The 12894-nt window shown below is 47.0% G+C and overlaps 1 protein-coding gene across 2 annotated transcripts; it reads right to left on the bottom strand.

The window, feature by feature from the left end:
• Positions 1 to 583: 583 nt before the first annotated feature.
• Positions 584 to 9838, bottom strand: STC1 (stanniocalcin 1). 2 transcript variants are annotated; one of them, XM_065745075.1, is made up of 6 exons: positions 9807 to 9838; positions 9191 to 9654; positions 6912 to 7054; positions 5959 to 6170; positions 2727 to 2944; positions 584 to 1291 (listed from the first exon to the last, which is right to left on the bottom strand). In XM_065745075.1, exons 2-6 carry the CDS (start codon positions 9591 to 9593, stop codon positions 1215 to 1217), a joined length of 1053 nt encoding a protein of 350 aa, XP_065601147.1. In that variant the 5' UTR covers positions 9594 to 9654; positions 9807 to 9838; the 3' UTR covers positions 584 to 1214. The 2 variants fall into 2 exon arrangements, with proteins under 2 accessions (XP_065601147.1, XP_065601148.1); XM_065745076.1 differs by having other exon boundaries at positions 1203 to 2944.
• Positions 9839 to 12894: the final 3056 nt, after the last annotated feature.

Here is a 12894-nt window from a genome sequence, read left to right as displayed (position 1 = left end):
TCTCTCACCTAATTGAGACCATACCCACAGGGCACTGTTCCCAGTCGATGGGAAGTGCCACCATGTCCCCCTCTGCTGTCAAGGGAGAGTTTAAGTGACCAGCTTAGGCTAAAAGTTTGGCAAGGTGAACCCCAAGTCTTTGGATTTAATGGCTCTGTGCTTGCAGCTTACTCACTGAACCATAAAAGGATTAACATTGGAAAGACCACTAAGACCGTCTCGTCCAACCACCAACCCATGCCTGTGACCTTGTGACAAAGTCAAACAAGCTTAAGTTCCCATTGAAAAATCAAAGAAAAGCTAGAAGAACCCAAAAAGATAGGGTTTGGGCTCTTGCTCCCCAACCTCAAGTCAACTTCGTAAAGCTTTGGGTATTCATAGAAGTGCTGCACAAAGCAGCAGAGAAGCCAATTGTAAACCAGAGCATCTAGATGAGCTCACTGAGCTCTAGCATCAGTCCATGGGGACCCCAGCTTGGAGCTGCTTCCCATTGGCCAGAGCCGTCCTGTTGGGATACTCCAACCAAGTAATGCTTTTTTGGAACAACTGCCCTCAAAAGAAACATGCACTCCATGCACTGCCCCAGCAGATCTCCCTATTTTCTAACATACCCAATGGTGCAATGCTGCATGGTGCACAGCTCCAGGAATTAAGTAAAAGTCAAACTTTTGGGGTCGTGATATTCAAAGGGACTTCGGTTTTCACCTTGCAAAACTTTATGGTGTCGGACTCTATGCACACCTGACTTTAAGAATGAGCAACATTACATCTTGGTTGTCCTGGACTGCACGATTCAGAGTACTCAAAAACAAAACAAAACGAAAACCCCAACCCTCTACCATCAGCAACATTTTTTGCCGCTTACAATTTCATGACAGCACTTTTGGGCTACATTTAATGAAGACAGCAGTATGAGAAATGCTGCCACTGCATCTGGTTTCAATATATTAGCAGCAAGTTATTGTTTAAAGGCTTTGTGGTTTTAAAAAAAAAAGAAAAAAGAAAAAGAAAAAAGAGGAAAAAAAGAAAAAAAGAGTTATATTGCTTTAGATTTCAAAAAGAAAAAAATAGATACCTCCTTTATTAGCTCTCTAACTAGTTGAGCAAGAGTCATCCACGCCGCAGCCGGGCTCTAGCGGGACAGATTTTGGAGCTGGCCGTGCTGATCGTGTGCCACGCTGCGGCTTTTTTTGGCTCGCCGAAGCCACGAAGGGCTACTGTGCAGAGAGCGGTGTCGGGGGAAGGCCCCCATCTGTGGCTGTGGGAACGGCCCTGGTCCTGTTCGTGGAGGCTGCGGGAGAGATGGGTGGGAGGAAAGGCAGGTCTGAGAGCTTCATGCTTTGCTGCAGAAGATATTTTCTCAAGAGTATTTTTTTTCCTGCCTTTCCCCAGAAGTTGCCTTTCTATAGGAAGTTTTTTGCCTTTGGGATCCCGGAGAACTGCCTGGCATTCCCCCCAGCAGCTCTCCAGCAGCCTTGGGTACAGCTACGGCCACTCTGAGCTCGCTGTTCCTTCTCAGTTTGCTTTTTTTTTTTCCCCACTTCACCTATGAAGAGAGGTTTGTTTCTGGCCAAACGTTTTCTCTCTTCCATTATAAAAAGGCCACAGAGAAGAAGGTGAGCTCTTGAATATGACAGAGATACTATTTCCAGAAAAAAATAAAATAAGCTAAATTACAAAACTAAGTTTATGCAATAAAGTTATTATATTCTGCTCCTGTCAAGCAGACTCTCATGGAATTTATGTACAGTACACGACAGATTTTAAAACTATTTATACCACAGATAGAGCAAGACCTTTAATACTCTTGTCTTAAGACAGGGTTTGTTTTTGTTAACTTCTCTTAAAGCTTTAGACAGTTAAATACAGTACATAGATGTTAGCTTTTAAATACAATGCAATATTATGTAACCTTCTGACTAGCTTTCACCATAGACTGGCACCGCTTTTAATCATTTCCGTAGTACAAAATGTTCCTTTCCTGATTTGCTGTGTGTCGGGGAAGGGGGGGTCGTTTGGGCTCATTTTGCACTTTGGTGCCAGGTCACAGTATGGAGAATCACCCACAGCTAGCGAGTTTGATAAACCAACCAATGGCTTCATAAACCAATGGGTTAACAGAGCTGTGTTGGAAGGATTAGGATTAGGACTGCATGACGCTAAGAGACCAGGAATATGACATTCATATTCGTCCATGGCCAGCACAGATTCATAACACGAATTCCACTGACATCATTAGGATGTGCAATAGTTGTTAGTGCATCTATCGTCGCCTACCAGCTTGCTACGAGCGAGAATCGGTGATTCTCGTGGGTGCCAAATCTTCAGACCTCAATGGTGTTAGTGCTACAGTACTTTAGGGTTTGGTGTCTGAAGGCCTGACTGCTGCGCGGTTCTATTTAAGACTAGGATCGCTTAGGATCACTTTTTGTGGGGAAGAAAAGAGAGATGGAGACATTTTGACGGCGGGAAAGCTGAGACACTGAACACAGACCCATGCAAAAGTTGGTTGGAGAGGAATAGAAAATATTAATGACTAAATCTAAAACCAGTTCCTAGTTGTTATTAAAACTAGCTACAGTACACTTGGTTTGGGTGCGTTACTCTTCTAGAAGAGAGACTTCAGCTTTGGTAGTGCTTAGCATCCCTTACACCCAAGGCGCGGCCGAGGCGTTACGCACTTTCGGCAGAGCTGCGTTTGGTGTGGGCTGGGCTGGACCCCTCACCTCGGAGGTTCCTGAAGTAGAGTTTGAGCTTCTGTGGCTCGGAGATGCGTCTCCTGGCGAAGTCCGTGCGCGGATGGCCCTGGGCGCAGTGGTCTGTCTGCAGCAGGTGGAAGAGGCTCGCCATGTTGGGCCCAATCTTCTCCATCAGGCTGTCCTTGATGGTGCTCACAGTCTCTTCGTCACACTCCAGCAAGCTTCTCACCAGCTTGTTGTAATACCTGCAGGACAGTCACCGTCCGTTACTCCGTCTCATGGCATGACCAGAGAAATGAGGTTTGAGCTGATCCTCAGCCAACAGCACTGCCCGTGCAACAGGACTATGGAAATCGGAGTTTTAAAGCAGTTCAGGATATGTTCATAGAAACACAGAGGTTGGAAGCATAGTTTTTCAGTAGTCCAGGATGCGTTCATAGAGACAAAGAGTTTGGAAAAGGATTTAAGATCATAGAATCTTTTGGGTTGGAAAGGCATCTTTCTGCAATGAACAGGGACAGCCACAGCTCCATCAGGTGCTCCGAGCCCTGTCCAGCCTCACCTTGGGTGTATGCAGAGATGGGGCATCCACCCTGAGGAACTAAGTCACTGTAACTGGCTTAAGTGTGCATTTCATTCTGCTAAGCAAGTTTCTAAAGCTTTAGAAAGAAAAATAATTGCATCTTCCTAATAGGCAGATGCTGCCAGGGTGGCCCTTCCTACCAAAGAATCCATCCCTGTGCTTCCCAGTGCCTCTGAGCAGCTCTGGCCCCATCCCCTTCCCTCCTCCTTTCCCCTCCATGCAGAGAAGGACCGGAGGAGAGAAAAGCAGCTCGGCACAAGTCAGAGCCCGACAGATGTGTGTGCTCCCTGGGGACAGATCTTTAGGACATACAATTGCCACTTGCAGCGAGCTGACCGTGCATTAAATCACACGCGGGGACCTTCTGCTTTCCCCTGTTGCATGCTTGCCTGCTGCTGCTATCTTGGCCTCAAACAAACGTTCTTTGCAAGAGGAGAGAGCCAGGAAACTGTGTTTATTTGTTTCCCCAGCGCTGCTTGCACTGAGAAGAGCACAGAGCTACGGCTGCACACAGCCCTGCATGCAACTCATGGATCATCCCCCAGCAGGCAGAAAGTTGGGAAAAGAGGGGCAGTCCTGTGTGTGCTGGGCCACTTCTGCCCAAAAGGACAACGGGGAACTTATTTTAAGCCTTTAAGGTCACCGTGACATTTTTCCACAGGAGCAGAGAAGAGAATAACCTGCAGGAGGAGGAGGGGAAGGAAGAGGGAAACGGGACTTTGCATTCAAGCTCCTTTCCTTGTGCTCAGCTCTGCCCTTTAGAGCCATCAGTGGAGGTCAGGTGAAGTTAAATTTCTCCTGCACTCGAAGTACAAAAGGAGCAGGAGCATGGCAGTATTGTCATCTGGATCACGCACAGATATCGATGAATGCATTTGTGCAAACCATACAGGGCACAAGGAGCAGATCCCACCCACAGCCTTGCACCGTGCAATCACATCTGTGTGCTTTCCACTGCTGGAGCTGCAACCTGGCAGCTGCTGATGTCTCTCCAGACTGAGAGCAAAGGCAGCAAGGCTTTCCTCCACCCCTGCCACGAGATTAAATCACAGGAAGATGCTATGACCTTTAACTACTTCCTCCTGGCGTCCCAGGCCAAGTGGCACATTCTTATTCTGACGCTATGTTGGGACAGGGGCTGGGAAAGCAGGATGCTTTAGGAGACCTTCATGTAAACTATTAGCTGGGAAATCCTGCTGCTTTTGTTACTCAACATGTCATAATATCCTTTGGCTTCGAGGCGGGCTGGCGGTGGTGGGGGAGGCGTTCCCTCTGCCTGAGGACAGAGCAGCTCTGCGTTAGGCTTGGGAGGAACATCCCATACACATGCAGCACCGCTGCTGCTCCATCTATGGTCCTTGTCCCTGTGTCCCTCTTTGCCCCACTGTCCTGCAATCCCTGGTCCAAACTGTGCAAAACGCTGCTGCTCCATGTCCCAGCCCAAATTTATTTGAGGAAAGGAAGGAGAAAAAGCCACAGTGGAGCTCCTGGCTGGTGGATAATGAATTTGGTTACCTACCAACCCCCTCCTTGTTGGAGGAATTGCCTTCCCCAGTGTATGATTTTCTGGATATCTACAATACAGTGACGAGTTTATCCAGGACAGAGATGAAACACCTATATATTATCATCCCACCTGTGTTCACATGGGTCTGAAGGCTCAGTACACTTCCCAGTGAAGTCAAACAGCCACCCCAGAGGAGCTCCAGCAGCCAGCCAACACGTTACATTGCAGCTCGGTCTGTTTGCACTCAAATTCTAAAAGCATATTTACTCAAACTGCTCAAAAAGATCCCTTTTATCCCAATCACAAGACTCAGCACTGATTGTTCCAGGATTTAGAAGAAATCCCTGCCCTTGCAGCGTGACTGCGCAGACTGCAGCAGCTCCCTGAAGCCTCTCTCTGTCCCTTGTCCTTGGAGATGGGGACAGGTCAGGTCTGTGCTCAGATAAAGCACAGAGAGCAGCGTGACGTGGCCATTCCTGCAGGCAGCCTTTGCTAGCAAGGAGGAACAGGGGTGAAACAACCCTAAAAGAGACCATTAGGAACACCAGACTATACCTAGAATATGATCTACTGGATCATGCCACAGTAAGGTTATAGAGTCTGTTCGCAGGTTCCATTTCAGCCTTCCTAACTCTTCCTATCTGGACCTTCATATGACATTTGCTAGGTGACATAAACCCAAAAAAGATGAGAGTGAAGTTGCAATAGGTCAAGTAGCTCTTATGGATGCTATACTAATCATACTGGGTTGGTATTTAAAAGGTCTGTTTGCCATTATTCTGCATTCAAACTAAAAGAACCAACATTTAAACCAGCACCAGGCTTTGAAGCAATGTATGTCCAATTAATTTTACAGTTCTCCCCTGGAGATGTTTATAAGCGTATTTACCAAAAAAGAGAAGCAGAGGGATGCTGGTAAAAATTAACAAGGATCTGAAAAGGCAGAGCATTATAGAGGCTGAGTTGCATTAGGATTCATAAGAAGTTAGAAATGTGAGCAATCAAGTTGACTTTTTCAACCCTTCCCATTTTTGTGTTGGATCACGTGACGGGTTGGGATGGCAGAGTCCTCAAAGATTACAGAACTATGGGTTGGGAGGGACCTTAAAGACCATCCAGTTTCGACTGGATTTTCGTGATGGATTTTGTGTCGCATTTCAGCCACGTACCTGTTTGAGAACTGATTTGGGAGCTGTACGACCTCCGTGATGGCTTCGGGATTCCGCTTCGCAATGCCACACATGTCCAGCTTGCTGTAGCACTCCTCCTGCACTTCGGAGATCATTCTTTGGAACGTGGAGCACCTCCGGATGGCGAGGAACACCTTGGACGTGACCCCATTGGCGATGCATTTCAAGCTTTCTTTTACAAAAGCTTTTCCCTGCAAACGGAAAACCCTTAAAATGCAAAAGATTTCATAGAAAGGGGTGTAATAACAGATGCTCTGCTATGGCTGGCTGCTATTAATTACCCTTCCTGCAATTACAGACCTCTTGGAGGCCTCTTACCGAGTGTGGCAGGGAGCTGGACCTCAAGTGCTCACCATTATTGCAGTGTAGTTAGGAGGCAGAACAGTGAGGTTTAAGCAATAGAAGAATTGGTGTGAGCAGCCCACAGCGTTGGGAGTACCAGCACCAGGGATGGACCTAATCCTGCCCTCCACTCTCTGAATGCCAGGGGCTGGACACATGGAAGCATGCACATTTAGGGAAGAAAATGATGGAAAAAGGCCTTTGGTAGAACCATAGTGCTGTGATATTCTCCTGTTTTCCCGGCTGCTGCTCCGAAGGGGCTGATCTGGCCTTGTGTTCCCAGGCCTGGAGACTTCCAATTCAAACCCCAACCCCGTGCCAGGTCCCACAGTCAGAAAACTCACTTTGTTTGAAGAACATTTATATTTCCTCCTGAAGAGGAAACTTTGCTCTCCGCCCCACTCAATGTTCCCTGCCAAGTCCTCACACATAGAGTACAGTATGTGGAAAATGTACTGCAGAAAATAGCCCAGAAGGATGCGCTTGTGGCCAAAACCCGACGCCGTGGTTCAGAGGAGTGGCCAAGAAAGGTTGGAAGAAAGCAAGGGTTAAGCTTGCACAGAGGACAGAGAAACTGAGGCATACTGTACCTGAGTGTCAAATTTAGCAGCGCTGTAGAGGAAGGACTTGCAGATGTCGTACATGCCATCCGTGTCGCACGTGGAGTTCTCCAGGCAGGCAAAGGCCCCACAGCCCACCTGGAGGGCACTGTTCAGGCAGCGAACCACCTCGGCTGTGGAGAGAAGCACAAGGGCAGTGCCCATCACCCTCTGCAGTACCAAGATGTGGGCTGTGTCATGCCCCACTGTGGGCCAACTGTTCCTTGGGATGGGGGGAAGGAGGGCAAAGAGCTGCAAAAGGCTCTGCACAGTGAGCTCAGGAGAGAAAACATGCAATTGCAAATTGAGGAATAGAGCCTTCAACTACCAAAACATTCAGTGGGTTATTGTGAATTAAAGGAGAGGGAACTGAGTGTCTCTGGGTAGATGGAGGCTTGGAGGTCCATTCAGAACTAATTCACAGTGTGTGCATTATTCAGAGCTCCTGTGGTCAAGGGAGAAGCAAGGAGAACGGACCCATGAGGTCGTCCCTACTGCCATCACAGAGTCATAGAATGTTTGAGTTGGAAGGGGCCATAATGATCAGAGAGCTGTAGGATTGGTTGGGTTGGAAGGGACCTTAAAGATCGTCTACCTCCAACGCCCTGATGTATTAATTTTCACTTGAACGAGGAGCTTGGTGCAAAACACTAATCTGGTACTAAACAATGCACAAGTGTAGCCAAGAAAGGTTATGCAGCTGAAGATTTTGCACAGAGAAGTGACATGTGGGGACAGAAAGTTAAGGCAATGCAGATGACCATGCATAATTAACATCTGTGAGGCAGGAGCTGCTCTGAGCAGAGGGGTATCCATGTCACCTCATCTTTTTTAGTGCAGATAGTATGCATCTTAACAATGAATCAGCACTATTGCCACACGATTGCCCCGAAGTTAGTAGGGATTAACCTTTTTTGGTAAGCTGAACATCTGTCTCCTTATGTGTCTGTGCAAGGCATATTCATTACTTTTGCAGATCATGTTACGAGACATTCTTTAGGAAGAAATGCAAACCCAGAGTCTCCCATTGAGATCCTAGGTGTGGGAAAAGTAAGGGCTTGCATTTAGTGGGAGAGGACACACCTTACCAAGAACTAAGTTGTAGCCTAAAGATGTATCTCATAAATAGGAGAAAATAAAATGGAAAAAAATCACCCAATTAACCCCTCCTCACGCTCTGCTCCTGCTCACATGCCCGAAGGGAGAAATATTTGGTAAGATCATCCTCTTCCCAGTTCATAACCTCACAAGTCATTCCCATAATTATGTTTCCACAGGTTCAAATTATAACTTTGCTTTCAGCAGACTTAGTATGCATTAAGCTTTTATTGTTTTAGGCACAGTGCAATAGTGAGACCCTATGTTTCTATAGCAACCAAATACAAAAGGAAATTGAGCAAACACCCTAGTATAATGCTGCAGAGCCTTGCAGATCTAAAATAAGACATCTGTTAATGAGCTCCAAATTAGAGACATAATATCTTTTCAGTATACTTAGAAGGCAGATTTTTAATTTCCATTGTTCAAGACAATGTGTCCAACTTATCTAAGCATCTACAGTGAGCAAAGTGGAGACTCCAGTGCTGACTTGCCAGCAATTTTTTTAATCTATTGTAACAGCAACTTTGCTAAATGTCACTAACGTATTTTTACAGTACCATCTAGCTGATAGCAATCAGTTTGTGAAAATAAATGCTCACGGCGGACAGTTTCTAGGTTACTGCATTCTTCAAAGTCACATCTCCCCCCCCCCCCCCCCCCTTTCAGCAGACAGATGTTTGGCAGAACAATGGTTCAGCCAAATTTCCACGGATTTTATCAACTTCCTAAAAAGCAGAGAATTTCGCTGCAGGGGAGTTGGACCAGATGACCTTTAAGGGTCCCTTCCAACTCAGTAGATTCTCTGATTCTGTGGATTTAACGCCAAAGTAGAATTGCAATGGGAGAAGAGAGAGATACATGCAAGCATAAGGGGAAAAAGTGCACAGAACTCATTTAGAAGATGGGGGAGGAGGAGAGAGAATGAATTACATCCTGCAAGCAGAGCACACGCCGGTTCCCTGACCCAGCTCTGAAAGAAGCTATGCACCAATATCATCCTCAACCAGCCCCGTATGTTAATGCTTGCTCCTACCAGTTTATATGGGAAAAAAAAAATAGCCATAAAAAAAAAAAAACAGAGGAAAAGATAAAAAGAAAAATCATCAGGAGATACATCTGAAACAGTGGAGCCCATCAGGGCTGAGGCTCAGAGTCCTTCTGGCTGTTACCTGAGTTCTGGGCTGCAACCCTGGGCTTCCTGGGGCTCACAGAGTCATTCTGTTCAGCTTCGTAGGACGCGGACGCACTGATCACCAGCAGCAGCAGCAAACCAGACTTTAGGAGCATTCTCTGACAAGTTTCCGCTAAGTGTGGCTTTTTGGCTTTTTTTTTTTTTGGTGTATGTGTTCTTCCACTCCGGCTCGAGCAAAGATGTGGAGCTGGATGGGAACGCAAGGAGCGCGCCTGGGGCTGGGGACCGCTGCCCGGCAATGCGTGGTGACCCCTCTGGCTGCGCTCAATGGGGGACCGGGAGCAGTGCTGAGGGCTTTTATAGCCGCCCTTATCGGTCCCCCGCGGGCTGCCGAGCCAATCGCGAGGCGTTGGGCAGAGCCAATGGCAGAGTGGACTCATTCAAAGCCCTCCGAAAACTGCAACTTCACAGGAAGAATATTTTCCAGCCCATTAAAAGTACCTGCCAAACAACGAGCATCAAAAAGTTCATCGGTGGGAAAGGGAAAGGGGGGAGAGGGGGAGGTGGGGGCACTTCCCATGGAGGATTGAGCTCAAGGAAATGACAGAGCGGCCCGAAATCTTCCCCCCCCTCCCCTCATCCTAAAAAGTCACCTGCCCTTTAAGGAAAGATATTTTCCCATCTGTTCGCAGTGATCCCGTGGAAAGAAGCAGGGAGGGGGCTCTGGGCAGCCCCATGGCAGAGCCGGGTCCATGGGCGTAGGGAACGGCATCGCCCAACCCCACACACCCCGCAGCTCACGTAGGCACATGCAAATACCCCAAACCCTGCTCCCTGTGTGCAGCGCTCCTTATCTTGCACAATTATGTTAATAAAATCACGCGTTCAACTCAGACCTCGGCGCGATCCTATAGCGCTATTCCTGCTTCGAAGTGAAAGAATTTTGGGGGTGTTTGGTGGTTTTCCTCCCCCCTCCCCCGTAACTCAAGGCTGTTCTTCTGATTTCATAACGGGAGGAGGCACCCTGGTGCCTGAGTTAGGCTTCGTTTTAATGGGCACATAATGAGGATTAGCACACGGCAGAACTGATTATCCTATAACAGAAAGAGGTGAAGGCTCTGAGTACTTAAGGGATGAAGGTATGAGCAGCAGTTGGGCTGAAAAGAAATCCTGAAGGTGCTCGAAGACAAATGTATAGATAAAACCGTCACAATTTCCGTCCACTTTGAATAACTGAAGGGATTTTGATATCAGCTGTTACTGATCAGAGAAAATACTCTTGTCACTGTAATGGCAATGATACAGATACAACAGATTTATACATGCATCCATGCTTAAAAATCACATTCAGCTCAGAGGAACCGGATTGATAGAGCCTTAAGTGGAGGTGCAAAAACCCTTTGTCTCATTCAGTCATTCAGGTTTACAAGCAGCTCGATTGAAAAGCCAATAAGGAAGGAGCAGAAGGGAAAAACCTGGGTTTGACAGCTCTGACCATGACAATGGGACCACTCTGGCTCCACTCGCTGGTGACATTGTTGGTGTCAGCTCCAGTTGGAATAAGAGAGGGAGTGAGGTTGTGCGCCTGCCTTAGGGTCAAAATAACAGCTGGGCCAGATGTTCCAAGAGTGCTCCAAAGGCACTGAAACAGAAGGGTTTCAGGTTTCGGCTCAGCGTTGTGACACTGAGCCAATTTCATTAAATTAAAAAAAAAAAAAAAAGGGAGAAAAAAAAAAAAACCAACAAAAACCAGCCCTGCAAAAGCACTGTGGTTTCTCTGTTTAATAGGACCAGTCCAGTTTGCAAGTGAGAATAATCCCATGGGGTTTGATTCTGATTAAATCAAAAGCAACTCTGGCATTGACTTCAATGGGGGATGAATCACCACCCTATCTAAGTCCTATTTGGAGTGGAAGCATTGCATTTTCCACAAAATTGAATTTCAAATTCAAAGCCCGATTCCTCCACCCCTTCACCCCCAAGGTGAACATTCCTCCTGGTCTTTTTCAGTGTTTTGATCTGAACTGGAATAGTTTGCAAAGCAAAACAGATACGTATACAAGCACGTATACATCCTGATTGGAGTCCAAGCTACGAAGGAGTTCCTATAGATCCCATAATACTTCCAGCACATTTTCTATTCTTTCTCCTATCATCACTCCAGGACTGACTGAATCTTTTAGGGCTCTACATGCTATAGTGTTTGTGCCTGCTGTAGATTTTCAAAGCAACCCATTCTGATGATGAATAGCAATAAAAAGAGATGAAATGCAATGGCAACAAGCACCACAAAACGCAGAAAAACTTGCTCAGATCTCCAACCTGTGAAGGCAGCACCTTTCCTACTGCTTTAAGGAAGCTGGAAAATAAACTTGGGAGTGAAGGACCCACACTGAGTTGCTGTACTTGAAAATTATTAGTGCCTTTTGATACCAGAGGGCATTTGCATTGGTTATTTTGCATACTTAGGGAAACAAGAATTACAAATCCCCATGAAAATTCCATTTTGTCAATGGGGATTGGCTTCTCTCTTGTACTCGGGGCTCCAAGAAAACTTAGGGACACAAGAAGAGTATCTATTATGGAATATTTAATTATGGAATGTTTTTTAATAGAATCTATTATGGAAGAACATGTTCCCTAAAAGTCTTCCTTCATCCTACTAATACCTGGCCCAGATCTGAGAAATATCATCAGGAGAGAAAAAGCCCCCCAAATTAATAATGAAAGTAAAAATGATAATTACAAAGGTCTGACTCATCATTTCTAAAATCTCAGCCTAACCTGCTGGAAAGATTTCCTCCTTCCCCGCCCCTTCAGGATTAATGCTGCCCCAAAGCAGAAGAATTCCCATTCTGAACCTTTGTTTTCTGCCTGATACATGTAAGGGGGGGGGGAAGGGCACTGTCAGCCCTGAGCAAAGCAGCCCCTTCGTGCCGTTCCCATTCAAGAGATCCCATTAAACTGAACAGTACCCTCCATTGTACCGCTGTTCGCCTATTCCCAAGGTGTTACGATTTTTGTCCAACCTCCCAACGAATGACAAAGGCAGGAGGGGAGAAGAGTGAAAGACAACAAATAAAAGAGGGGGACCCAAAGCCAACCCCCCCCCCCCCCCCCACACCCTTTATGCTCAGCTGCTTTGTGTAACTCGATGCCTGCCCACCTTTCAGCCCCCTCCCCAGCCCGGACCCATTGCATTCGCTGTGCTCCAGAGGGACGTGAGCAACTGCAGCACCTCGGGAGTTAGCCACGCTCGGCTGCATCTCCCCTGCACGTCGGCTCCTTCCCAGCGAACAGCGCGGTGACACTTTGGCACACACGTCCACAGTCACCCCACCCTTTCCTCACAGCTCGGCCGGCAGCCGGCTCGGTTACGGTGCTCTAGGGGATGGCTGCAAAGCCGCATCGCGCTGCGTTGAGCATGCGTCCTCTGGTTTAGATTGGATCATTAGGAGGAGTTTCCCAATGGAGATGGTGATCAAGCGTTGGAATGGCCTTCCAAGGGAAGTGGTGGAGTCTCCATTCCTGGAGGTATTAAGGAGATGTGTGTATGTGGCACTGGTGGACGTGGTTTAGTGATGAGACTCAATGGGTCTCCAATGAGGTTCCAACCATCAGCTCAGTTGAGTCACCACCAGTTGAGTTCCCTGTCTTCTTGGTGATCAAAACAAGGCAAAAAATATAACCCAAACTGGGCATTTTGTTAAATAATGGAACTCCATGGCACCCAATTTTTTT

Source organism: Cyrtonyx montezumae, unplaced genomic scaffold, assembly GCF_038088225.1.
Source record: "Cyrtonyx montezumae isolate F1298 unplaced genomic scaffold, pur_monq_1.0 scaffold_33, whole genome shotgun sequence".
NCBI classification, from domain to species: Eukaryota; Metazoa; Chordata; class Aves; order Galliformes; family Odontophoridae; genus Cyrtonyx; species Cyrtonyx montezumae.
The sequence above is the reverse complement of the archived record's forward strand: the minus strand, read 5'-3'. Positions and strand labels throughout refer to the sequence as shown.

Coding starts and splice junctions, on each gene's coding strand:
- STC1 (XM_065745075.1), bottom strand. CDS start 9,593: ATGAGTCCACTCTGCCATTGGCTCTGCCCAACGCCTCGCGATTGGCTC. Junction 7,055..9,190: donor GGTTGCAGCCCAGAACTCAG/GTAACAGCCAGA, acceptor TTCTCTCCACAG/CCGAGGTGGTTCGCTGCCTG. Junction 2,945..5,958: donor CCAAATCAGTTCTCAAACAG/GTACGTGGCTGA, acceptor ACTGTCCTGCAG/GTATTACAACAAGCTGGTGA.